The 27598-nt window shown below is 41.0% G+C and overlaps 2 protein-coding genes across 14 annotated transcripts in view; one reads left to right on the top strand and one right to left on the bottom strand.

Moving 5' to 3' along the window:
* RBMS1 (RNA binding motif single stranded interacting protein 1) overlaps positions 1–27598 on the top strand; it is a 221469-nt gene that overhangs the window by 153289 nt on the left and 40582 nt on the right. For all 13 annotated transcript variants that reach the window (XM_040229217.1, XM_040229211.1, XM_040229207.1 and 10 more), the window contains exon 3: positions 27003–27061. In XM_040229217.1, coding sequence (XP_040085151.1) covers positions 27003–27061 — 59 coding nt within the window. The remainder of the gene's footprint in view (positions 1–27002; positions 27062–27598) is intronic.
* On the bottom strand, positions 22938–23287 carry LOC120854847 (dynein light chain 1, cytoplasmic-like). The gene has a single exon (XM_040229223.1). The coding sequence runs from the start codon at positions 23193–23195 to the stop codon at positions 22938–22940; it is 258 nt and encodes an 85-aa protein (XP_040085157.1). The 5' UTR covers positions 23196–23287.

The raw sequence follows: 27598 nt of genomic DNA, 5'->3' as shown, positions 1-27598 counted from the left end.
CTCACCATTCAGAGTATCTTCTCTGTTGATAATTGGGTAGTTGGATATCAAGTGGATATTTCATCTTCAAGGGATGAACATGTACAACTATTTTCATTAGCTCTGAGTTAGGTTTATTGTTTTGTTTTCTGCATGGTGGTAACAGTTTGCCTGTTTTTGTAACTTGTATCAGAAAATTCTGGTTCTCTCCACTTCATTATTGAATTTGCACCTGCTTCAGATCTTTTCCAAGAGTTGTTGATTCCTCACACTCTTGGGCCTCCTGTAATTTCTGTCATCGTTTCCTTAGAGATCTTTCTTTCTTCCTTTTCCCTTATGTACCCTGAGGTCAGCTGGTGTATTTCTGCTCTGACTAGATTACTCCTCGAGGAGCCAGAAGTCAGTGTTGGGCCTCAGGGGAGTATTATTATGAGAAATTCTTCCTTGCAGTGTCTGACAGAATCTCATATCCACTATAGCAACATACCCCGAAGATATCCCTTTTTAAAGCTGTCAGTGGGATTCAGCAGAACTAGACATCTTTTCTGATGGTTGCCTCATATGGCTATTTTACTATTTTGTCTAACATTCTTTAAATAGTGTTGATCCATTAGTAAATCACAGCAAAGGAAGTAGCATATTTAGTATTTTCTTAAAAAGTTGTACAGCTCGTGAAGAAAAAGTATACAGAAGTCTAGAGAAGAAATTAAGAATCAGATGTAATTTCACTGTTAAAGAACCCCTCTCCACAGTGTTCTGGTTGATACTTAAAATATGTCCATGTAGTTAACCTAAATTGGTTTATTAAGGTCTGCACAATAGAGCACAAATTTGCATGAGAGAACAAGGGAGATGATTGATTGAGACATGACTCTTCCGAAGGACAGCAGGTGAGGTAGGCACCCCGAATAGTGTTATGAGCACAAACGAGTATATGAGCACAAATGGTCCAAACATCACCAATCCAAGGATAAGACAAATACCTTTAAATATGTTCCTGTGTTGTAAGAAAATACCTATGAACTAAGAACTAACCTGGGCTTCCCAGATGGCACTGGTGGTAAACATCCCAACCCACCTGCCAATGCAGGTTGATATAAGAGACTCGGGTTTGATGCCTGGGTTAGGAAGATCCCTGGAGGAGGGCACGGCAACCCACTCCAGTGTTCTTGCCTGGAAAAACCCGTAGACAGAGAAGCCAGGGAGGTGAAGGTCCATAGGGTCACAAAGAGTCAGACACGACTGAAGTGACTTAGCACACACACAACAAGAACTAATCTAACTTTTTCAAAGTATTCCTTATTACAGTTTACTTTAGTCACAAAGGCTATTTCACACACACACAAACACACAAACACATTTTTTAAATTGCGTCACACACAGACACACACCTATGTATAAAGATATGTGCACACACTGACCACATGCATATATTTATTTTGCTATTTTGGACACTTTACTAAGAACTTTATTTTAGGACAGTCCACAGTATGTAATAAAACACCCTTGTGTTTCATTTCTTGGCACTGTGGGGGAAATTAATTTACAGATACTGTTCCCAGAACTTCTAAATCACCACAAATAATTTTAGAGCATCAGCATAGCTTTGACATCTGTTTGTTTCCAACTACATCAGAAACACATTAAAAACAATGGGTAACAAAATCATTGTTACTGTAAACTTCAGAGGCTCAAAATAATTTGCCTTCCTGGAATTTTATGTTGAGTATCACTAAGATAACTTGGTTATCAATTTAGAATTTATACTCAGATTGTAATGTTATTCATAATGAAAATAAACTTATTTCAGTAGACTACAGTGAGATGGGTAACCGGTAAAGGAAAAAGAAGAAAGACAACTACCCACTTGGATAATGCAACACAGAGTTTTCCTCCCAAGTCTGTACAGCTGGCCTCTCTGCATTTTCTGTAGCAGGTCCTCCCCTTGCGCCGAGGCCACAGGCAGGCCTAGTTCAGTCCTGGTTTCCTATGTAATAGCTGGACGATCCTCTGCAAATTGGTCTTCACTCTGGCCTTGGTGTCTCAGGCATAGAGTCAGAGAATTAAGTAAAATAACATCCGAAAGTTCCTCCCCCAGGGCTTGGCACAAGTACGGTATGGAGCAAATATGGTTTCTTTGGTTCTTTCCCTTGCCTTCCCTTTTCTAAGCATGGAGTGGTTATTTTATATTCTTTTGTACTCACCCTGTTATCTGTGCCATATGGCCATAACATTCTCTCAGGATTGTTTATTATGTATTATAAAGATTTATGGAAAATATTTTTATTAAAGTTACCATGTATTTCTTCATATTAAGAACTGCTTTAACCTTGAAAACTTTAATTTCCAAGTTTTATATGTATAATAACAGTTTCAATTTTTGAATACCTGGATTTCTCTGTATTTTCTGCCTCACCTGTCTGTGAGGAGGCCTGTCACCATTCTGCAGCATTTAAGAAGGATGGCGTTTTGGGTACTGATGCTCCTGAAGGGAATATATAACCTATACATTGAGCTCATTGCTATGTCTCCAGGGCTTGCTACCCATGTCTGCTATTGTGTGCCAGCTGGGAAATTGTTCCCAGGACCCCCATAAAATTGGGGACATTGTCACCTGCATAAGAAATGCCTGGTTAGCATGGGTATGGGACTGAAATCCCTCTCAAAGTCAGACACACGTCCTGTGCCTGAGGGATTTCTTCCTACCACGGAGGAATCTTTTTTCATTTTGCAAGAAAGTTGTCTTAAAGGCTGGCGGTCGCCCTGGTGGCTCCCCTAACCTTATAGTAGCAAATGGCTAAATGCGAACCTGAGACAAGCAGACTGACTTCAGATTAGGCAGCTCCTTGTTTTCAAACAGTCAATAAGTATGTGGTTGCCCCCACAGATTTTTTTCTTAAAAAGAGGCTCATCAAACAAATGTAGCATTCTGACACGTGGTCTTGTCATATGTTATCCATTCCACTCAGAGTGCATGATTAAAGCCCCCAAGAATTAGGGGTGATAAAGGAATAATTGTAGAACGTTCTGCTGTATATGTGCCACAGGTCTTAATTCATACGGTGAGAGAAACCATAAAATCTTACCATGTAAGTCAAAAAGACAGTTCTGTCAGGACCTTTCAAGTATACCTTGCTGTTCAGATATTCTCAAAGGTTAACCCCAAAAGGTAAATACTTATTATCTCCCGCATAGCCAGGGTTAGAAAAATAATGTCAGAAGTGCAAAAGTTGGGTGATTGCTCTCTTTTTTGCTCACTCTAAAGCAGTTTCCACAAGCAGTCTAAACTAGTACCTGCCAACTGCTGTCGCCATGATTTAAATGATGCCAGGATACTATTTCTCATGGCAAGGAAAATCGTAAACTGTAGAACACACGGCAGCCCGTGAGCATCTAGGTCTGCACAAACAACACGAAGCCACCATATGTGGCTCTTGAGTGCTTGAAACATGCCCAATCCACATTGAAATGTGCTAGGGTATAAAATCCACATGGGATTTCAGATACGGCTTAGGAGAAAAAATATATTGATTATGTGCTGGATAGATTATATTTTGGACATATGGAATCAGAAAATATTAAAATTAATTTCATGTTTCTTTTTGCCTTTTAATGTGGTTACTACAAATTTAAAATGAAATATATGGGTCACATTTGTGGTCTGCATTCCACATATTTATATTGGACAGTGCAGGTGTAGGTATTTCAGGAGAAAAGGTGGGGGGAGGTGTCTGTGGTTTTTTCACTGTCTGTATTCCACAAAATACCAGATTTTGTTGCCTCTGTCCCACAGGCAGGAGCTGTCTCTATAACAAGGACATAAAATATCATGTTTTTCATCCCATGGCTGTTCTGCAGTTTATTTAGTATTTAGATTATTTATAGTCATTCTGCAGACTCTTTGTCACAGAATTTTGTACATGATCTTAGTTTCCTCAGGAGAAGTGGTTTGCAGCCTTTGCTTCACATTGCCCTCCCAACATGACCTGTTTGCTCTTAGCAGAGTAGATGCCTCTTTTGCCAGTTTTCTCTCCATCCTGGGGGTTTTTGTTGTTGTGATGGAGAGTGTGTGTTATCTCTACTAGAAAAGGGAAAACAACTGAATTTTACACTCTGACATGAGCTGCTCTGTGTAAAGTAACATCAAGAATGAGAAAGGACAGCATATCCTAACCCGCTTTGGATAAAGGTTTGAATTAATTTGTAGTCTCTGCAGAAATATATCAGACTGGGTGACCATCACAAATTCTATTTTTCAGGCTTTATGCCAGCATGAAGACCCTAAGAAATAAATAATTTAACCTGGCATGGACTACCTGGTAGGATGAGTCAGCCCACTGATGTGCCCTGGAAATGAAAGGACGCCAAGAGCAGTTAGCATCCCATGTAGCTGCCCAAGTTTCATAATGAAGATCCTGGGGAAAGTGTCCTTGCCTGGGAAGTTTCTAATTGGCCTGGCTGCCTGGGATACGGTTGCATCAGGATTGCAAGTCCAATTAGCCAGGAGTTTACGAAAATGCATCCTGTGCCTTATGTACTTGAGAACAAATGAAAAGGAGCCCTGAACACACACAACTTTTGCTTTCCTTCTTTTCATTTGCCAGCCCTGTAGAACTGGTTTACGTCTAGAAATTGATCGTCACTGTGTTCTCCGGCGCATTACCATTTTTCACACACAACAATTGGAACGGCTCCCTAGGAGGTTGCTGTCCTATAATTGTCATGTCTCAGGTTTGCTGCGTGGCTGTAACAGTAAGAGAGCCTCAGCCACTTGATGAATGGGATGCTTCTAGACATCTGGGCTGCCTTCTTTCTCCCCGTTACTTGGTATTCTGTGTAAAGCTTGACAGGCCTGCACATCCTTATGTGCCTTTGTTTTGTTTTTTCACTTGGTTGATTAGTTTGATAGTAAAATATCAAATGAAAAAATATTTCATGCCCCCTCCCCCCAAATAACATCCTACACATTCTCACCTCCCCTTTGTGGGTGATGGATAGGTCATATGCCATTTCTCCAGAAAGCATTTATTTTTCTTTGCTGAGCTTAGGTGTGTAAGTTATATTGTTTTAAGTTTGAGACATTTCTTCCTCTTTCCCCTGCATGGGGAATTAAGATAGAATTTAGTCTTCATTACTTTGCTTTTTGTAACCTGATTAGCTGAAGGGATTTGGCCTTTTTTTCTGAGATAATTTTTTGTTTTTGATATACATTACAGCTATGTCATTTGGTTGAAAGACTGTAATTTTTGAAGTTGTTTTTCTCCCAAACCATCTATCTCCAGTCTCTGCTTTTATTTGCCTAAATTTTCAACTTGTGCCTTAAACTTAGCCTGGAAAGGTGACTAAAAAAGATGAATTTTGGATTTACATGTTTTTATTTCCCTAAAGGAAGATTATGCTGTTATTTCCCTGACCCAACACACTCTTCATGGCTCAGGTCCAGTCTTGACTTTCTTTAGCAATGATCTCTTCCCATTTTAGCCAACAAGTTTCCTTAACACACTTTTTTGACTGGAAGTGGCTGCTCAGTGAGCTGCAGGAGCCTGACTCAGATTCATTTTAACCAAGCATCTACCAAAGAGCCTGGTTTCCTTTTCTGATTCTTTTGTATAGGCGTGCCCTGGAAAGATGAGTCACTTTCCCCTCAGTCTGTTTCCTTCCTCTGCAGTACAGGACTGATCTCCCTTGCTGGGTTGTCATGAGGCTTAGGAGAAAGCCCTTAGAAAATGTCAAATGTGACAATTCTTTAAAAAGTTTAAAATCAAGGAAATCCTGGAAATCAGGCACTTGTCATAGCTTCTCTCCTGGTTCTTTTCTAACTGCCTCCCCACTCGTCAGAAATACAAATTCCTAGGGCTGATTCATGTTGATGTATGGCAAAAACTAACACAATATTATAAAGCAATTATATATTATAATTATAATTATAAACTTTATAATTATAAAGTTACCTTCCAATTAAAAATTTTTAAACAAAATAGAAATTCCCCATTCATTATCTCATTGTCTACTCAAAACTATGTTTTTTGAGGACCTGAAGTGCCTTTGTACATCTTTTCTGCAAAATCTCCTTGTGTAATGTGTCGGAAAAATGGAAATCTTTAGGTATTGTAGATAGATGCTTGTGAGTAGTAATGGAGGATTCCTCACTGGACAGGATAAAAATATTTTTAGAAGTAAGCCTACAAAATTATCATCATTGCCAAAATGAATTTACAAATGTGGGCATCTCATTACACATGGTGCCAGAAAAAGTACTATAACCCTCAAGTTTCCATCTGCTTAAAATGACCACACTTTTTTTATATGGTAACTTTTTAACTGTAGGATAATTGCCTTACAATGTTGTGTTGGTTTCTGCTGTATAACAGTGTGAATCAGCTATAAGTATACATACATCCCATCCCTCTTGAGCCTCCACCGCACCCTTCCAGGTCATCACAGAGCACTGAGCTGTCCCTGTGCTATACAGCTGACCACACTTTCTGTCTCTCTCTGTTCTTTGAGGTTCACCATTCAGGATTCACGCTTGAATTGCACGGTTTCACTTGTCAGTTTTAAAGACCCTGGCTTGTCATTGTCTCCCAAATTTCCATTGCATCTTCTCTCTGATTCTTCTGATTATCTTTTGTGCTTTATGTCCAGGTACAAGAAGGAAACTTTTTTGTTTACTGGACCTAAAAGTGCGTGTTCCTGTCCACCAGCCATCCCTGACTTCACATGCTCTGCATCCGATCACCTTTGTAGATGAGATGTGTGGTTTGGGAAGTGTCTGGAGTCAATTCTAGAAAGAGAGCTGCCGCTTCAAGCCATCCCCTGCTTTCTTTCTGATCCCCAAGTAGGAGCTTGGAGCAATTAGTGAGCCGAGGGTAGGCCTGGGTATTAGTTCAGTTCAGTTCAGTTGTGTCTGACTTTTTGCAACCCCATGAATCACAGCACGCCAGGCCTCCCTGTCCATCACCATCTCCCAGAGTTCACTCAGACTCACATCCATCGAGTCAGTGATGCCATCCAGCCATCTCATCCTCTGTCGTCCCCTTCTTCTCCTGCCCCCAATCCCTCCCAGCATCAGAGTCTTTTCCAGTGAGTCAACTCTTCGCATGAGGTGGCCAAAGTACTGGAGCTTCAGCTTTAGCATCATTCCTTCCAAAGAACACCCAGGGCTGATCTCCTTCAGAATGGACTGGTTGGATCTCCTTGCAGTCCAAGGGACTCTCAAGAATCTTCTCCAACACCACAGTTCAAAAGCATCAATTCTTCGGCGCTCAGCCTTCACAGTCCAACTCTTGCATCCATACATGACGATTGGAAAAACCATAGCCTTGACTAGACAGACCTTTGTTGGCAAAGTAATGTCTCTGCTTTTGAATATGCTATCTAGGTTGGTAATAACTTTCCTTCCAAGGAGTAAGCATCTTTTAATTTCATGGCTGCAGTCACCATCTGCAGTGATTTTGGAGCCCCCAAAAATAAAATCTGACACTGTTTCCCCATCTATCCAAAATGCAGTACTTGGATGCAATCTAAAAAACGACAGAATGATCTCTGTTTGTTCCCAAGGCAAACCATTCAGTATCACAGTAATCCAAGTCTATGCCCCAACCAGTAACGCTGAAGAAGCTGAAGTTGAATGGTTCTATGAAGACCTACAAGACCTTTAGACCTTTGGGTGTTAGACCCAAAAAAGATGTCCTTTTCATTATAGGGGACTGGAGTGCAAAAGTAGGAAGTCAAGAAACACCTGGAGTAACAGGCAAATTTGGCCTTGGAATACAGAATGAAGCAGGGCAAAGGCTAATAGAATTTTGCCAAGAGAACGCACTGGTCATAGCAAACATCCTCTTCCAACAACACAAGAGAAGACTCTACACATGGACATCACCAGATGGTCAACACCGAAATCAGATTGATTATATTCTTTGCAGCCAAAGATGGAGAAGCTCTATACAGTCAACAAAAACAAGACCAGGAGCTGACTGTGGCTCAGATCATGAACTCCTTATTACCAAATTCAGACTCAAATGAAGAAAGTAGGGAAAACCACTAGACCATTCAGGTATGACCTAAATCAAATCCCTTATGATTATACAGTGGAAGTGAGAAATAGATTTAAGGGACTAGATCTGATAGAGTGCCTGATGAACTATGGAATGAGGTTCGTGACGTTGTACAGAAGACAGGGATCAAGACCATTCCCATGGAAAAGAAATGCAAAAAAGCAAAATGGCTGTCTGGGGAGGCCTTACAAATAGCTGTGAAAAGAAGAGAAGTGAAAAGCAAAGGAGAAAAGGAAAGATATAAGCACCTGAATGCAGAGTTCCAAAGAATAGCAAGAAGAGATAAGAAAGCCTTCTTCAGCGATCAGTGCAAAGAAATAGAGGAAAACAACAGAATGGGAAAGACTAAAGATCTCTTCAAGAAAATCAGAGATACCAAGGGAACATTACATGCAAAGATGGGCTCATAAAGGCCTGGGTGTTAAGGGGGCAATTATCACCTTCCTCTGGAGACAGTTTGGAACTGGCGCTGGCCTAGTAGGGGCCAACCCAGGTGAAAGAAAAACAAATATTTTGAAAAGCTGAGCTTTGAACAGTTAAGTAGTGGGAAAGGGTACTTGATATTTACTTAGGGCTTTGTCTTTATCTGTGTTTTAAAGCAGCCACCATGTTCCTTGTAAGTGAGTGGCGCTTTGTATCATTAGGATCATGATACAGATTATATGCTTTGTGTATTTGTCAAATAAGCACAGGCAAGATGATCACGTCATATCCCTAACCTCTCCCATAGTCTCACATATTCCCTAGTTTCACTGAGCTCAAGCTCAAAGAAAGCCCACCTGGCCTTCCCACCCCATCACCGCCCAGGGGTGCCTAGGGTGGGGTCCGGGAAGAGTGAGTTCACCTCTATCTGGGTGGCCTTATATTTGCATCTCACATTAATGCCAGAGATGTTACGCTTCCTCTTTAAAATATAAAAAGCTTCACACTCACCTAGAAAGAACTCGTGTGTGTGTGCATGTAGATGTGTGTGTGCATGTGGATGTGTGTGTACACATAATGTATGTGCTTATGTATGTAAAACTGTGTTATGTGATAAACTTTCTGGTGACTTCCTTTAACACCATGTCTTCAGTGACTCTCTATTATCACTGGGATTTCAGCTTCCTTTTGAGGACTTGCAGGTTGTATGAGACCTTTGTAGTGATCTGTAGAATGCTGCGTTTTTCAGGACCCATTTTACCTTGACCATTTAAGCATACAAGACTGATTGAAGTAAGTGTTAGTCGGTCAGTCGAGCCTGACTCTTTGCGACCTCATGGACTGCATCCCACTAGGCTCCTCTGTCCATGAGATTTTCGAGGCAAGGATACTGGAGTGGGTCGCCATTTCCTTCTCCAGGGGATCTTCCCAACCCAGGGATTGAACCCAAGTCTCCTGCACTGCAGGCAGATTCTTTACCCCCTAAGCTACAAGGGAAGCCAAGGCTGATTGAAGTAAGCCCCAAATGAAGCAGGAAATCAGGGAGCTGAAGGCTGTGTTCTCCTCAGCAGGAGATTCTCCCAAAGTGTAAGGAGACTTACACTTTTGCTGTAAGCAATGGTCATCACCACGCCCGTCTCAGCCAAATCCAAGAGAGACAACCAGAGAGAACAGAGCTAATCAGAGCCTTATGTGTATTTTGAGGGGGGTGGGGGTGGAGCGTGGTCTATTCATGTGCAGTTTTACAGGATTTTATTGAGCTGTTTTTATCCCAGTTTATAATTTGAAATTAAAATAAATGGAACTGTGTGTGGTATTGTTTTTTGAAAGATATTTTTTGCCTTCATTCTTGACTGGAATGATTCTGTGCATGTAACCATTAACCTTACCAACATTAATCTGATTGATCACCCAGGCCAGTCTCCTTTTCAAAGCAGGAATGCCAACTTCCCACTCACCACCCCACCATATTTTAGTGGCTCCCCAGATTTGGGGATTTAAGAACCAATACCCTAAACAAGCTTCTACTGGTGGCTCAGATGATAAAAAAAATCTGCCTGCAATGCTGGAGACACTGGTTATAAATAGTTAGTAATATTTGTTAAATTTTTATTTTGTCAGGAAGACACAAGCTAAAACAACCACTATCTTTTGTCACTATTTCATAAAATTACCCAAAGTATTTTATTTAGTTATTTATTTTAATACCACTACTTGTTTAATGGGAGTTCCCTGGTGGCTCAGCTGGTAAAGAACCTGCCTGCCAATGCAAGAGATGAAAGAGACACAAGTTTGATCCCTGGGTCAGGAAGATCCCCTGGAAAAGGGAATGGCAACCCACTTCAGAATTCTTGCCTGAAAAATTCCATGGACAGAGGAGCCTGGCGAGCTGCAGTCCATGGGGTCCCAAAGAATCACACTTGTTTAATGCCAGAAGTGTGAGAAGCCCATGAATTTAGATTAAATTTAACTCTTCGAAAAATTCCCTGCACTTGTTTTTCTGTTTACCACTTGGTGACCATCTCTCCCTGGGCTGGTTTTTGTGAAATCTGCATCTACAGCTGCATCTCTGACCCAGCCCTACTTGAACGCTGCTCGTGGTGGCAAGCTCTCTTAAGACAGTTTTTAGACAGGACTCCTTTATAGTTTTTTTTCTTTTCCAGGTGAGCATCTGCAAGGCTGTCGTCCATTTCCTCCTTGTAGGATATGATTTCTAGACTTTTGCCTACCGTGCCCACTCTCCCCCAGAAGAGCCCAGACTAAGTAAAAGGAGATGTTTAGAACAAACATGTTTCCTGGAGAAAGCACTCTGAAAGCAGGCTGTCATTATTCCTTTATTCCTTTACTCCTTTCTCCTGAGTTATGACTGTTGGTCACTGTCAGGCACTATGCTGGGGCCTGGCATACAGAGAGGAAGTGATCCAAAGGCACACATCTAGTGGGATGCAGATGTGGAGGCGATGCTGGGCTCCCCAAGGAGGTGGTGGGACACCCTAGCTCAGGCAGTGGCAGAGGCAGCGCTTAGCTTGGTCAGGGGAGGCCAGAGAAGGCTTGCTGCTGCTGGAGACAAGCTTTACACCAAGACTGCAGAAAGGTGCTGAATCTCCCAGGTGAAGTGACATCTTAAATATCAGGAAGTGAAGATGGAGCAGGGCTTATATAGGATCCACAGGTAATCTGGAGCTGTTTGAGGTTTCTAAGGCTGTTGTTACAGGGACCATAAACTGGGTAACTTAAAATCATTATTTCACAGCTCTGGGGGCTAGAAATCCAAAATTAGGTGTCAACAGAACCATGTTCTCTTTAAGTTTTGGGGGAATCCTTCCCCGCCTCTTCAGCCCATGGTGACTTGCTGGCAGTCCTGAGTGTTCTGGCTTCCAGCTGTATCCACCCCCTCACCCCCAAGCTCTGTCTCATCATCACATGGCATTCTCCCTGTGTCTCTATCTGAGTCCAGATTGCCCTCTTACAAGGACACCTGTCACATTGGATGCAGGCCTACCCTAATGACCTTATCTTAATTTGATTATATCTACAAAGACTATTTCCAAATCACGTGCACAGGTACTGGAGCTTAGCACTTGGATGTACTTTTTTGGGGAGGGGGGTGTAGATGGGGTGGGACACAATTCAACCCATAGTGGTGGGTGTCAGGGAATGTTGAGCAAAGAGGCCCAAAAGCATAATTTCTTTCTATGATCAGGATCATATGTTTTCCTCAGTAAAACCTAAATCTGTCTCATTCAGAGAACTTGAATTTGTTCCTAATCAGAAAATCCAGGTATTTTCATATGATTAAGCCAAGGCTTTCCCTAAATTTATACAGTTGACCTCCACCACCCTACCACCCCCCACCTTGGAACTTAATATTAAGACTTACTTTTCCCTGTTAAATATTACAGTGTTGGCTTTGGCCAAAAATTCATCCTAGCCTGTGGAAATAATTCTGACATCTTACTTTCACCACCACCCCCAGGTTTGGGATGTTTATATATTTAATAAATGTACTATCAGAGACCTGGTTTATAGCAATTTTAAATGTATACATGTCGGCCAAGAACAGAGCCTTGTGGCTCATCATTAGATGGTTCCTCCGTGCTGACTGTCACCCTGACCATCAGACTAGCTCAGTCACTTGTTTAGCTAGTTGCCCACTCACCCAAACCACACTTCCTCTTCCCAGATATACTCCTCTAATCCCTGAGCAAATAATGATTTTTATTTAGCTCAAATCAAAATATACATTGTAGCATTTCCTAGCAACCCTGACCTTCCTCACCCACCCCCAGAGTAGAAAGAGCAAACTTGAATATTCCTGAGTTGCTCCGAAGGACTTTACTAATGCCTGTTCTTTTCAGTCTTGCTAACCTAGTTCACCAGCCCATTCTGGAATTTCACTTCAGATCATCATTAGCCTTACCTGCCTTTTGCTTCTAGAACCTAGTTTTCTGTTGTTTTAAAGAATCAGAATGATATTTTTCCTCTCCATTACCACCTGTCCTATTATGCAGGTTTTCTCAAAACTACCAAGATTAGAAAATCCTTGCTGATGGTGTCCTGTAAACAAGAAGCACTTTTAGCCCCACCCTGGGAAATCCCATGGACAGAGGAGCCTGGAGCTGCAGTCCATGGGGTCCCAAGAGTTGGATACAATTTAGCAACTAAACCACCACCACTTCATTCACAGCCCCCTTATTTCTGGAAAATGCAGTAAATTTAAGCTCTCTTGAAAGTGAGGCATATTACCTTCATTTGAAACATAGTAATTTTGTGAAACTGATACTAAAGTAACTTATAGCATTTGGCTGGCTCTCTTTGGTTTCATTCTTTTCAGTTCAGTTCAGTCACTCACTCAGTCGTTTCTGCCTCTTTGCTACCCCAGGGACTGCAGCACACCAGGCCTCCCTGTCCATCACCAACTCCCAGAGTTCACCCAAACTCATTGAGTCGGTGATGCCATCCAACCATCTCATCCTCTGTCGTCCCCTTCTCCTCCTGCCCTCAATCTTTCCCAGCATCACGGTCTTTCCAAATGAGTCAGCCCTTCACATCAGGTGGCCAAAGTATTGGAGTTTCAGCTTCAGCATCAGTCCTTCCAGGGAACACCTAGGACTGATCTCCCTTAGGATGGACTGGTTGGATCTCCTTGCAGTCCAAGGGACTCTCAAGAATCTTCTCCAACACCACAGTTCAAAAGCATCAATTCTTTGGCGCTCAGCTTTCTTTAAAGTCCAACTCTCACATCCATACATAACCACTGGAAAAATCATAGCCTTGACTAGACGGACCTTTGTTGGCAAAGTAACGTCTCTGCTTTTTAATATGCTGTCTAGATTGGTCATAACTTTCCTTCCAAGGAGTAAGGGTCTTTTAATTTCATGGCTGCAGTCACCATCTGCAGTGATTTTGGAGCCCCCAAAAATAAAGTCAGCCACTGTTTCCACTGTTTCCCCATCTATTTGCCATGAAGTGATGGGACCAGATGCCATGATTTTAGTTTTCTGACTGTTGAGCTTTAAGCCAACCTTTTCACTCTCTTTCTTCACTTTCATCAAGAGGCTCTTTAGTTCTTCTTCACTTTCTGCCATAAGGGTGGTGTCATCCATTCTTTTGCATAAAGGTAATTCCTCTCTGATGTTCTTAAGTTTTACAGCCATACTGTTCTGTCTTTGGAATGATTGTTTATCTTCAGTGTCCAAGGACAGTCTTTCAGAAACAAACCAGTGGGAAACCCACGTGCGAGCCCTGTTTATCCATCAGATATGCTCTTAAGAGACATGACCACTGTCACGAGTGACCCTTGAACGAAATATCTAAGTTTAGAAACATCAACTGTGCTGGCAGGCTATTCCCTTGCCTGTCCAACTCAAGTGTATCTTTTTTTTTTTTTAACTAATGATAACATTTATATTATATCCCCAGATTTCTTAGAACTGAAGTGAGTAAAATAGATACCATTTTCCTTCTCAGTCTGTTCTTCAAACGGGCTTTTCAAGGTTGTGAGGCAGTCAGGATTTATTACTTTAAAAAAAGATGGCCTCACGGCATTTGGAAATCAATATGCTGGTGCCGTGTGCTGGATCAAAGCCAACATTAGGGTTCAGTCTAGGAAATGTCCAATTTGACCCTGTCCTTTTTTAGTTTGTGTCAGAAGCAAGAGAAATTTCTAGGTAATTTGCACACTCTGTTTTAATAGTTTCAGATAACTCTGTGTTTTACTTTAGAGAGCATGTTTACTTTTGCTCTCTGCCACGCTCTTCTTGTTTTGAATGAAACAGTCATTTATGGTTTGAGTGTTGACGTTTAATGCATTCTGTTTTACAGACTTCTGGTACTCTGTGTGTGTCGTGTCTAAAAGCTTTCTAGTTTTGATTTTGCAAAACAATCTAGGAACCAAAACTTTTCTCAGTTTTTGTGTTCCCCTGATTTCCTTTTAGTAACAATTTTTAATGCCATATTAAGCTCCTAAATTACCTTGCTTCCCTCATTTGTTTTTATAAGCTAAATTGGGATAAGATACAAGGCCATGTTCAAGGCAGAATGCAGTATTTCCCTGCTCTGGCTGCCAGTCTCCCTCAATTCCCCATACCAAACACTTTAAGGGAAAAAATGTATATTGCATGTTTATGTTTTATTCATTCAAGCAATATATATTGAGAGGGTTTCATTATGCAAAGATCTGAACTGAAAAGTAACCATAAAAAATGGTTGAGTCTACATTTCTCAACGTTCTCTGTCTTAAGGACCACATCATTGTGAAGGTGAGGAGGGAAGTTTAGTGATCTCCAGTGATAAGAATTAAAGTGTCCTTAATCCAGATAATTCCAGGAGGGGTGGAAGAAAAGGTTAACATTTATTTGTTACCAGGCATCTGTCATGGGCCAGCACTGTGCTGACCCCCTAGTAACAGTGCCGTGAAGGAGATGTTACCACATCCTCGGTGGTAGAAATGGGGATGCTGAGGCCAGACATGCATACCCAAGTCACAGAGCTGGCTGTTGGCCGGAGGTGCACTTGGAGACAGGTCTCTTTCTCGGCAGCTCCATCTGCTTCCCAATGTAACATTGTCTTCCTTCTCATCTGGTGAAGTACTGTATCAACACGAAGGTGAGATTGTCAGAGCAAAGAAAATACATCACAGATTTTGGTGGGAGACGAAGAAAATTTCTTAAATGCTCTATCATTGTCAGATTATAAATTCAACTCAGAAATAAAACACGATTTTATGTAATTAAATTGCCTTTGTTTTAAATGTTAGGCATTAATCAGTGTGTTGAGACTTTTTGAGACTCATTTTTATGATAGACTATCTACATTTTACTTGCAAAATTCTGGGTTCCATTTTCAGCAAGTACTGTTTTCCTCTGACATATTAGTACTTGGGTGCACTAATGTGGGCCTGACCATCTGTGACTGCATGCATAAGTGCTGCAGTACAGTGACTTCTGGCTAAAATATTGTCATAAGATAGGGTCAGTGACCCTTTGTGTGCTGTGTGCTCTTAAAAAAACATAAAATAGTGTAAAGCTACTTTACCTTGACTACAGATCATAATAGACTGGATACTAAGCTCTAATAGCAAATCTGTGTAATAAATCAAATGCTTTATAGTGTGCTTGTTATTTAGAAGAGAGGTATAAGTTTTTCACAGAATATGGCAAAAAGTGCATCTTAGCCATTTCTAATGAGGTGGTTTTTAATATTCATTCCATATGAATTATTTAGTTTGAGCCATACATGCAGTAAACAGCATCAATTGTTGCTTTTATGTAGCATGTATAATAGTTTAGCTGTGCTAGCATCAGTGTTGAGAAGGCAGAGTAACAGCAGTGGTTCTACATTTAGCCATAAGTTATATTCATCCCAAATCTGGGTATAAATTACTAATTTTCTTAGTATTCTGAAAGGATATATTCATCTTAAAATTTCAGTGTTATGAAAAACTAGATATGTAGATATATTTTCTCTTGAAAAATGTGCTGCTTTGTCCCCAAACTTCTGTAGTTTATTCCCCATCAGCTCATATGTTGTAAAGCAGCCCGTCTAGCTGAGGGCTGGACCACTCGAGGATGGTGTTTGCTTCTGCTACATTAATCTACAGGCTCCAGGTCTAGCACTGGAGCCGGAATTTACTGTCCTTTCCAGGATAGTTCAGAAAAGAAGACCATGGTGATTCCTTTTCTCCCTCTCCTCTTTGTTCACAGAGGCAAACCATTGGCTTTTTATAACACAGATACCACAGGCTATTTTTCTCAGATATTAAGTTAAAGCATTTAAGGCTAGTTAAAAGAAGTCCTCTGTCTTAAAGCTTTCCTGTCCTTTAGAACCTTCCCATTCATCTCCTAGCTCTTCTGAGCCCTCCATGATAACTTCTTGAACTTGAATGTTATTGCCTGAGTACAAAGAGCCCTCCCCCCAAAAAAAAGAGTAATACTGAAACAAAAATGTAACATTTCTCTCTGCTAATTCTAGCTGTAAGATTTTTATTAATCTTAACCAAAATCCTGCTTTCATCATGTCATTCCACAGTTGCAAAACCTCTAGCCACATTCTGTTCCCTGACTCCTTTTCCTAGAACCCAAGGCCCTGTCGGGGCTTTTCAGACATGGCTTGTCTTACTCCTCACACAGCTTGCATTAGACAGAGTCCTCTGTTTATTGTCTTCCATGGCCTACCTGAATTTCTTTTCCCCAAAGTCTTTTTTGCTGAACTTGACCTTCATCTTGTTTATGCTCCTTTATTTAGCTTTCATCATACAAGATCACAACAGTCTTAGCTATTTTTTTAATATTAAAAAAATCCCTATACTCCCTCTCCCCAAAACTGTTCCCCTTGATGGCAGGAATGGCATCTTACATATTTTTCATAGGCCTTGGATGGTGAAGGGCCTACTGGAGACATGCTGTAAATATGTGTGGCTTGATTTCTTAGTCTGACCTCCTTCTGGACTGTACTTGTCTTTCACGTGTTCCATTCAGCTTCAGGACCAGGTTTGCCTTTGACCTTTAGGACTGCAGCAACTTTGCCTGCCAAATATTTTCCACCTTCAAACCCTGGCTGCCATTCCAGCCGCATCAGATGCGCCTTCCTCTTCTGTGCCATACACAGAATCACGTGTTCACGAAGCACACCCAGCTGTACAGCACAGGTGAAAGGTGCAGGGAATCAAGCCAAAATGATGGGAATTACAAATGGAGTATCTTTCTATCCCTTTCGTTGTGGTATCTTAGATGTCTTATACAGACAGCGAAAATCTTCAAGGCCAAAAAGCTGAAAGTTTTAAAATACCTGTCTGAAATTGATTGCCTAATTTTAAAATTTCACATATACCTTATCTTCAAATGCTTACCACTTCTTATACTAAGTACATAAAAGAGAACAAGTTGAACTATTCAAAATAGTGAGGATTTAGGATAACATGGATAAACAGCTCCTTCTGCTTTTTTCTATTTTAGGCCTCATTGTCCAACAAACTTTGCTGTTAGCAGAATGCATATAATTTATACTTTCTTTTCCTTCTCCTATTCAACCATTTTTAGAAGAGCTAAAGCAAATTGTAGGAAATCCCCTTTCCTGGGAAGTCATTGAAAAGATAAAGAAGAAAAAAAAAAAAAAAACAAGCAAATTAGGGAACTGTATATACAGTATCACCCGTGTGTGCGTATATGTGTGTGAATTTTTTTCCCTTTTCTCTCACAAGTCCATAGTCACAAGGAAGTTTTGACTCTTGTTCATAAATCCATTCCCACCAAACAGATACATGTAGGTACTCTGTTGAAGCTTTAAAGCCAGCCATACCTCCTCCTGACTGATACATTTGTTGTCTTGGGCCTCTTATTCCAAATAGAACAATGTTGCCTACCCAGAAGGTCAGGTAACAACTTTCTGAACCTTATCAGTATCTGTCTCAGACACTTAGCAGTTATAGAGCCCACCCTCATCCGTCTGCCACTTGCCTGGAGCTATGCAGACTCAACACTGGGAACTGCTTTGAACCTCTGGAATATTTGGCAGTTGGCAAGTAAAATATCTGCAGTTATCCACATGGTTGACCAAAGCAAACTTCTGCCTCTCTTCTTTGTTACTTACCAGCTTCCCTGGTAGCTCAGCTGGTAAAGAATCCACCCCCCCTCCCCCCCCGCAATGCAGGAGACCTGGGTTCAATCCCTGTGTTGGGAAGATCCCCTGGAGCAAGACATGGTAACCCTCTTCAGTATTCTTGCCTGGAGAATCCCCATGGACAGAGGAGCCTGGCTGGCTACAGTCCATGGGGTCGCAAAGAGTTGGATATGACTGAGCGAGTAAGGACAGCACAGCGGTGTAACCTTCAGTTCGGTTCAGTCGCTCAGTCATGTCCGACTCTTTGTGACCCCATGAATTGCAGCACACTAGGCCTCCCTGTCCATCACCAACTCCCAGGGTTCACCCAAACTCACGTCCATTGAGTCAGTGATGCCATCCAGCTATCTCATCCCCTGTCGTCCCCTTCTCCTCCTGCCCTCAATCCCTCCCAGCATCAGGGGCTTTTCCAATGAGTCAACTCTGCATGAGGTGGCCAAAGTATTGGAGTTTCAGCTTCAACATCATTCCTTCCAATGAACACCCAGGACTGATCTCCTTTAGGATGGACTGGTTGGATCTCCTTGCAGTCCAACAGACTCTCAAGAGTCTTCTCCAACACCACAGTTCAAAAGCATCGATTCTTTGGCGCACAGCTTTCTTCACAGTCCAACTCTCACATCCATACATGACTACTGGAAAAACCATAGCCTTGACTAGATGGACCTTTGTTGGCAAAGTAATGTCCCTGCTTTTTAGTGTGCTATCTAGGTTGGTCATAACTTTCGTTCCAAGGAGTAAGCGTCTTTTAATTTCATGGCTGCAGTCACCATCTGCAGTGATTTTGGAGCCCCCCAAAATAAAGTCTGACACTATTTCCACTGTTTCCCCCATCTATTTGCCATAAAGTGATGGGACCAGATGCCATGATCTTAGTTTTTTGAATGTTGAGCTTTAAGCCAACTTTTTCACTCTCGTCCTTCACTTTCATCAAGAGGCTTTTTAGTTCCTCTTCACTTTCTGCCATAACGGTGGAATATCTGCATATCTGAGGTTATTGATATTTCTCCCGGCAAACTTAATTCCAGCCTGTGCTTCTTCCAGCCCAGCATTTATCATGATGTACTCTGCATAGAAGTTAAATAAGCAGGGCGACAATATACAGCCTTGATGTACTCCTTTTCCTATTTGGAACCAGTCTGTTCCATGTCCAGTTCTAAGTGTTGCTTTCTGACCTGCATACAGGTTTCTCAAGAGGCAGGTCAGGTGGTCTGGTATTCCCATCTCTTTTAGAATTTTCCACAGTTTCTTGTGATCCACACAGTCAAAGGCTTTGGCATAGTCAATAAAGCAGAAATAGATGTTTTTCTCGAACTCTTGCTTTTTCCATGATCCAACGGATGTTGGCAATTTGATCTCTGGTTCCTCTGCCTTTTCTAAAACCAGCTTGAACCCCTGAAAGTTCACAGTTCACGTATTGCTGAAGCCTGGCTTGGAGAATTTGAGCATCACTTTAATAGCGTGTGAGATGAGTGCAGTTGTGCGGTAGTTTGAGCATTCTTTGGCGTTGCCTTTCTTTGGAATTGGAATGAAAACTGACCTTTTCCAGTGTAACCTTCAGTGGGTCCCATACTCTCTCTACTCCTCAGTTTCACATCTACGAAGTGTAGTAAAACTTCACCTACTCAAAAGACTGCTGGGAATATTAAAAATGTTTGACCTAAATCACTGAAAACAGCGTCTGGCATAAGATAAAAGCTGTATCAATGTAAGCTGTTACTTCTGTTATTCCCCTGAATTGACTCACTTGGTCATAGACTTTCCAGTGTGGATGCTAATTCGATAGCACATGGTCAGAAGTTTGGTTTTTTCCTCATTTCAGCCCCCTCTCCCTCCCTCTTGCTGGTTATTGTCATTTGCATGGGCACAGTCTCTCTCACAGGGTGGGAAGTTTCTTTGTCCTTCAGGCAGTTCACTTATTAAGTCAAACAAATATCATCCTATATGCGTGAGGAATATCCCACTTTTTTTTCACACTTAATCAGTTTTTGTTTACATTATGTGTACACTTTTTTGTAGGGTTTTTTTTTCACATACTGCCTTTTTTGTTTGTTTGTTTGATAATGTTTATAAATTAACACAAGCACTATTAATGACCCCATAGGGTCTTAAATGAATCTCTAACTGGGATGACCAATATTAAAATAACTCATCAACCCTTACCGCCACCTGTTGGTAGTAGGTGGAATAAACTCCATTCTCCAGAGGCTTGGCTTGTAACCAGCAATGTTCAAAAGCTCCCAATTCTCTAGAAGGGGAAAGAGACAGTGTACGTGTGTGTGTGTGTGTGCGCGCATGCACATGTACACTCACATGCCATGTGCACATGCATGTACATGCACACTGGACGAGTCTATAAAGAGACAATCCGTTTAACATTTGTTTCGGGGACAATAGGTGACTTTAGTATTTTAATCTACTTTTCTGTGTCTTCAAATTACAACATATATGCATTTCTTTTGTATACCATAATCGTAATTATGGTAAATTATGAAAAAGGTAAAATTTACAAGCGACTAAGTGATGAGAGACAGAGGAGAAAAATCAAGCTTTATTTTAGTAAGTGCGATCTAAATATACTTAGATTTTATATTACAGCCAATGAAAGAAGAAATGGAAATGGGGAGATATGGCAAAAGCTGTGGTGCAAAGGGAAGAAATTTAGGTAGATTCTAAGCAAAAGGTTTTTTCAGCCAATAGGTTTAAATTTGAGTTTTTACTTGTTTATCCTCTCCCTTTGAAATTTTCAGTACTCCATGGTCATGTCCCTTAATTGCTCTCTATCCTTTTACTGTCAGAGCTTCCTCTGGGGTGGATCATCTACTCTTAGCACAGAATATTATATTCTGGGTAGCTACAACTGTAAGTCTGAGTCTTACTTTGAAGCTGATAAAACCCAAAGAATCTTTGTTTTCATATTTTCCCCCATAAAATTCTGCAGCTTGCTCTCTTGGGCATGCATCTCCTTTGTATTCTTAAAGTGTGAATTCTACCCAGTTAGGAGGCCTATTTTCTCCAATAAATCATATGTCCCTGTTACTAGAATTTTTGTTCTGTTTTGTTTTACAAATTAAGTTGCAAATAGCAGCAGGGGAGGTGAAAATCTGGTTGCTTTATGAGTCCCCCCCCCACCCCCATATCTGTTACTCTTACAGGCACTGCTGATCAACGATAGAAGTAGGCTAAATGTTAATCATATGTAATTACTTCTCCCCCAGCCACTCCATCATTTGCCTCACATTATTAAATCATAACTACAGATAAGACCAGCAGAGCGGGATAGTGACCACTCTGAACCCTGCTGCCCCCTTTCCTGCTCATTGAAGTGCCATTTGCCACGTGGCTTTTCCCCATATTCGAGATCCTTTCTCTTGTCATCAGAAGAGCTTGTTCTGTGCTCCATCCCCACAATATGACTGCATCAGCCCCTGAGAAACTAACTTCCCCTGGGCCTGAGCAATTTAAAAGTATTCTGTTTCCAGGCCAGGAATCTGTATTTTTGTGAGAGCCCCTTGTGCTCTGAGCAGTATAACTGAGTGAACAGCTCACAGAAAAGATGTTGTAGGAAAGGAAAACCCTTCAGACTCCTGCCCCCACCACCACCTGTGGTAACTCCGTAGAAGCAGCCTCCTGAACACTGGATTGGAGAGAGGCTGGTATGCAGTAGTACCACGGACTGAGTGAAAACTGTCTTGACTTTCTGGGAAGTCATGGGCTTTCAGTGTTAACCCACAAATCATGATGAAAACCACAATAGAAAGTAAAACTGATCAATGTTAGACATATCTCTTCTCCTATACACACCCCCATCCCTCCTTCAACTATAAACCACCTGTTTATTTCTTGTGTCTAAAACAAACAAAAAACTTGCTTTGGCTTGAAAAATAAATCTATTCTGATGCCTTAACAGAAGAGATCTTCCATTTTTTTCCCCTCACCTTTCATACTCTGAGTGTATAAAGGAAATTTTTCTCAAAATCTTTTTTTTTTTTTTAATTCCTGCAGACTTTATTAGAATCACATGGAGGACCGCTGCTCAAAAGCTTTTTCCCTTTAGTTCAGTTCAGTTCAGTCGCTCAGTCGTGTCCGACTCTTTGCGACCCCATGAATCGCAGCATGCCAGGCCTCCAAGGCAGGGGAGGGGAAATGTCTAGAGCCCAACAAATTTCTCATTAGCCCCTTTCTCACCAGTTTATTTCCATTTTACAGCCATAGAAAGCTTAAAGTTCTACTACACATTCATCATCTCTTGAGGCCTAAAGCCCAGAACACTCTATAGCAGTTATCCCAAAGGAGCACTTAAGTAATGTATTTATCAGATTAGGAGTAAGAGCTAATCCAGTAGTTTCTCTGCCATGCATTTCTCAACATGCACTTCTGAGAGGTATTCTTCCATGGACAACAGGAACAGGATGGGCAAGAATGAAACTCAAGAGTGTTGAACAGGCTAGTCTGTTACATCCCACAGAAGCTTCAAGGAATCACCCCCACCAACCTACCCAAGATCAAGTAATAAGCCATCTTCAATAAATTATTTGAACAAATGGTAATTAGTGCACACTTCTTTAACAGATTTATTTCTTTAAAGGAATGGATTTTGAAGAGGAAAAACATGGGGCAGAGAGGTGTGGAATAGAAAATAAATACAAATGTAAGCTATTTTGCTAATTGCTTTATAACCACAAACTAGTACAGAGAATGCCCTGTACAAAACACAATAAAGGTTCAAAGGTGGAGGTGTTCCCTTAGGCAAGGCTGAAGGCTTCAGTCCCTGGTATTTGGAATTTAGGCTGCAGTCTAAATTCCTTGTTTTTTGATGTATCACTGGGTGTGTGGCACAGTCCCATGCTTTTAACCAGATTAGAACAGGAGGATGGCCACTTGGCCCAAGTAGAAGTAGATCAAGTGTTTGGTTTCCCGTGTCACATAACTGCTGAAGTTCCTCCCCACGATGCGGTGCCAGGTGGGGTTGTACTTGTCGCACTCCTTCTTGACATGAGCCGCAATGCCCTTCTCTATATTATATTTCTCCAATGCCTGAGTAGCACACTCCACCGAGTCCTGTGGCATCTTCTCTGACATATCGGAGTTCTGGATCTCAGCCTTTCGGTCACACATGGTTACCAAGGAGCAGGGCCTGGCCGACTGCAATGGTCTCCTGGGGGAGGGGCTGGCGAGGCTCACACGTGCGTAGAGAGGCGGTCGCAACCGAAGCCTTGGCGCATTTCTCATTTCATAGAGAAACTGCAGTAAGAACTTTAACTATTTTTCAGTTTTGCTGTGTTAGGCAAGATCTTAGACCCAGAATTTCTGTGAGCTTTTGTTTTCCCATTTGCAAAAGTGAGAATAATAGCAGCTACCTCTTAAGATTGTGGTAAAGTTAAATAAGATCATACACAGAAAATGCCTAGAACTTTAGTAGAAACTAAGTAAATGTAATTCCCTTTCTGGTTTCTTATAAAATCACCTACTGAATGGTTGAGGAGATTAGGGATGGTTTCATGGAAAATCTAGTGTTACAACAGGTTCTTTAAATTCAAAGATTGGTAGGAGGGGGCAATGGAGAGATGAGAGAACCATGTTCAACTCTCACCTCTCCCCCCTGTTTTTTTTTATTTGCTATGCTGTGCAGCATGTGGGATCTTAGTTCCCCAACAGGGATTGAACCCATGCCCCCCGCATTGGGAACACAAGAGTCTTAACCACTGGACCACCAGGGAAGTCCCAGAGAGAACCATGTTCAAAGTAATGTTTAAGGCAAATTAATATTAGACACATGTTAAAAGAGTTAATGACTAGCTGGATTCAGGAATGGCTGAGTTGATGATGTCTCAGGGACGTCACCAGCTTCCCTGGTGGCTCAGACGGTAAAGTGTCTGCCTGCAATGCGAGAGACCTGGGTTCAACCCCTGGGTCAGGAAGATCCCCTGGAGGAGGAAATGGCAACCCACTCCAGTACTCTTGCCTGGAAAATTGCATGGACAGAGGAGCCTTGTAAGCTACAGTCCAAGGGGTCGCAAAGAGTTGGACATGACTGAGCGATTTCACTTCACTTCAGGGACCACAAACTTGATGGAAGATTGGGACTCTGATGGTGCTATAGAATGAAAAGATACATGAAGAAGAGAAAAGGAAAGATTTGTCTAGGGTTCTTGGGAGATACGACTTAGAAAATAGAGGACACGAGGTAACATTTAACTAGATATTTAAGTATTTTATATTTCAGTAAGATACTAAGATGTTTAAGTAAAGAGAGAAAGACAAAAACTAAAACTTTGGTCAGATTAAAATAAAAACCCAGGAAGGAGAAATTGGCTTCATCAGAGAAGATTCATTTAATAAATCCATAGCATTGGATATATTTCCTAGGGAAGAGAAGGGTAGAGGACTAATTATTAAATGTGATGAAAGAACTTGGTTAAGGAGAGAGAGGAGGGAGCTAAATGAGGAAGAAAAAAACTGTAAGAGAGCGCAGAAAGGTGAGATGGGATCCCCAGAATGAGGGTCCTAGAAACCAAGGTGTGAAAGTGAGGAGAAATGTCAGATGTGCAAAGATCAAAGAGAACCCAAACCAGACGAAAGTATGGCACGGATGGAGTCTCTGGGTTCAGTGCTACCAGGAGCCTCTTCTCTCTCCCTGCTTCCCGCTCCTTCCTCTCTCCACGTCTTCTTCCTCATTATTAACGTGGAGAGCAGAACCAGAAAGATAGAAGGCTAGCCCCTGACCTTCTCTAAATTTCCTTCTATTTGGTTTACAAAAGACCCTGAACTCTGTGACCTCAAGCAAAGTCCCTTAATCTCTGTAACTCCCAATACCTTTATCCTACACTGAAGTCACACCAGTTTTCTTCCCTGCTTTTGGAAAGGGCTGAGGTAGGGATGTACTCTAAAAACCTTTTCAGCTAAAACTTGTACAAAGGAGAGAGTTCTGATAAATATCAAGCGTGTCAATAACTTAGGTAGATAAATGGTTGCTAAAAGGTGGTCTTTAAATCACTTACTTTTTTCTGGTTTGCAGATTAAAAAAAAGAAAAAAACGTAAACTTAGTGACCTTCTGTTAAGGTTGTTGCAAATACTCAAAATCTTTACAGGGAATTGAAGGTGTTTATGCAGCCTTATGCCTGTTGGATGTAATTGTCATTTAAACCTTAAGTTGTCTTTACTTTTATGCTCAGTTAGTAATCATTTGATTACATGATTACACAGAGTGAAATTAACTGAGGGAGAGTGGTGCACCAAACTATTTGTTTCTTCTAGATAAGTATCTTTCAGCTTGTTCAAATGCATAAAATAGAAACCTGCAACATTGAAAATGTTTTAAAGTACTGCACAGATACTTCCGTTTCCTAAAACTTTTAAGTCTTTTTAGTCCTCAGCAGCAATCACAAGAAAATAATATTAGAGAAAATGTGAAAATTTCTAAAGTGAATATATAGAAAATTAAAATTTGGGGATTTGCCATGTATAAATGTGGAAATAGTCTCAGATACCTGAAGTATGTTAGATGCATTTCCCATAGACCCAGTAATTTTTAAGAATTATTTTTCAAAGGCCTTCTCTATTGTTTGAAGACAAACATAGATAGCAGTGCTTTGCACTGTAGTGTGGTCACTGTGAAAGGATATAGGGTAGTACATGTATTTAAACTCTCTTGCCCCTTTGTTTTCTTTCTTTTTAAAAAAAAAATTATTTATTTTTCTGTACCAGGTCTTAGTTGAGAGATGCAGGATCTAGTTCCCTGGCCAGGGTTTGAACCAGGGCCTCCTGCTTTGGGAGCTCAGAGTCTTAGCCACTGGACCATCAGGGAAGTCCCCCCTTTGTTTTCCATAGCAGTGCACTCAGTTTTAACATTCTGAATTGTTTTCCTTCTTTCCCCAATTTCTGTTGTACATGAAGGAGTTTGAACACATTTTTCATACAAACTCTCATAAATTAATGCTTGATTCCTGGTTCATTGGTTTTTGTTTTTTACTGCCTATTTCTTGCACACACATGCCCACACATACATTAGTGAGTACACTGTGTAACTATTATTATGGCATTAAAAGAGGTCTTAAAAATATATTTATAAACAATCATCAAAATTTTAGATAAAAAGACCTGTTTTAAATATTACATTTAAAATACTTAAATATCCCATCAAGCGTTGTTAACGATACATATTCCAACACACCCTTCTATGATGATCTAAAGCCATACAGAATCACCTGCAAAAGCAAAATGAATAGAGTGATTCAGGGAGCTTTCTTGCCTCAGTTAGTTCATAAAGGCTATATGCATCATAGTCCTTTCCCTTAACAATTCTGTAGCCTTGCCTTTGGCTTTGTATTTGACCACAGACATGGAGTTACTATGGGGCTTCCCTTGTAGCTCAGTCAGTAAAGAATCTGCCTGCAGTGTAGGAGACCCGAGTTTGATTCCTGGGTTGGGGAGATCCCCTGGAGAAGGAAATGGCAAGCCACTCCAGTATCCTTGCCTGGAAAATCTCATGAATAGAGGAGCCTGGTGGGCTGCAGTCCATGAGGTCACAAAGAGTCAGGCATTACTGAGCAACTCACTCACACACACACACACACACACACACACACACACACAGTGTTACTAGAAGAAACTGCTTTTTGTAGAGAAACTATTTTTCCTAAAGCTCACATTCCATTTCTTTGGTCCCAAGATCACCAGGTAAGTGCCTGATTTCTCAAAGCTAAGTATCAAACTGTAATCCAAAGAGCCAAATGAGAGGTCTAGCCATTCCTCCTTTTTAGTTTAGCTTGAGTTTCGAATTCTTATTTGCTGTCCCCTAGTAAAGAACATTTTATACTTTAAAGTTTGCAGAGGTTTAATAAGTGTGTGTATGTGTTCTCTGGACTTAGATATTAATAAAGGTTCCTCAATTATAACTTCTTTTTTTTTCCTTCTATATTTAGATATGGGAAGATTGTTTCCACAAAGGCAATTTTGGATAAGACAACAAACAAATGCAAAGGTATGTTTCCTTGTCTGATGATTTACTAAATCAGAGCTTTAGGGAAAAAACGTGGAATTTTAAACCTGATCTTTGATTTCAAAACTACCTCCATTTATTAAAACCCAAATCTTACATGTCAACCAGTTTCTGTCTTGCACAGTGTCAGCATATTGCTTACGTTGGTCCCTGGTTGAGTTTTGGCTGGAAACCCAACAGCAGCTAGCCGCTTGCCAGAATCCCAGATTTGACGCCAGTAGAGTTAACATGCAAAATACTGGCTGGCATTTATCCCCTGCTTTTTAAGGGGGAGTAGAGTTAGAAAATAGCTTTTCTTTCCTGAGCCTGAGGAGATTAGAGCTGCTTACCGAAGACCATTGGACTGTACTAAAGAACTGAAAAGATTACATATTGTGCAAATTGGCTCTATTAATTAGAATAGAGTAGTTTTAAGCAGTACTTAATTACATGTTTCAATACTCCCAATTGTTCTCTGCTGAATGCCTGTTGACAATATTGGCAGCAGGGAGGGGAGAACCGTTTTCACTGACCAAATTG

Source organism: Oryx dammah, unplaced genomic scaffold (genome assembly GCF_014754425.2).
Source record: "Oryx dammah isolate SB20612 unplaced genomic scaffold, SCBI_Odam_1.1 HiC_scaffold_27, whole genome shotgun sequence".
Classification (NCBI taxonomy): Eukaryota; Metazoa; Chordata; class Mammalia; order Artiodactyla; family Bovidae; genus Oryx; species Oryx dammah.
The sequence above is the reverse complement of the archived record's forward strand: the minus strand, read 5'-3'. Positions and strand labels throughout refer to the sequence as shown.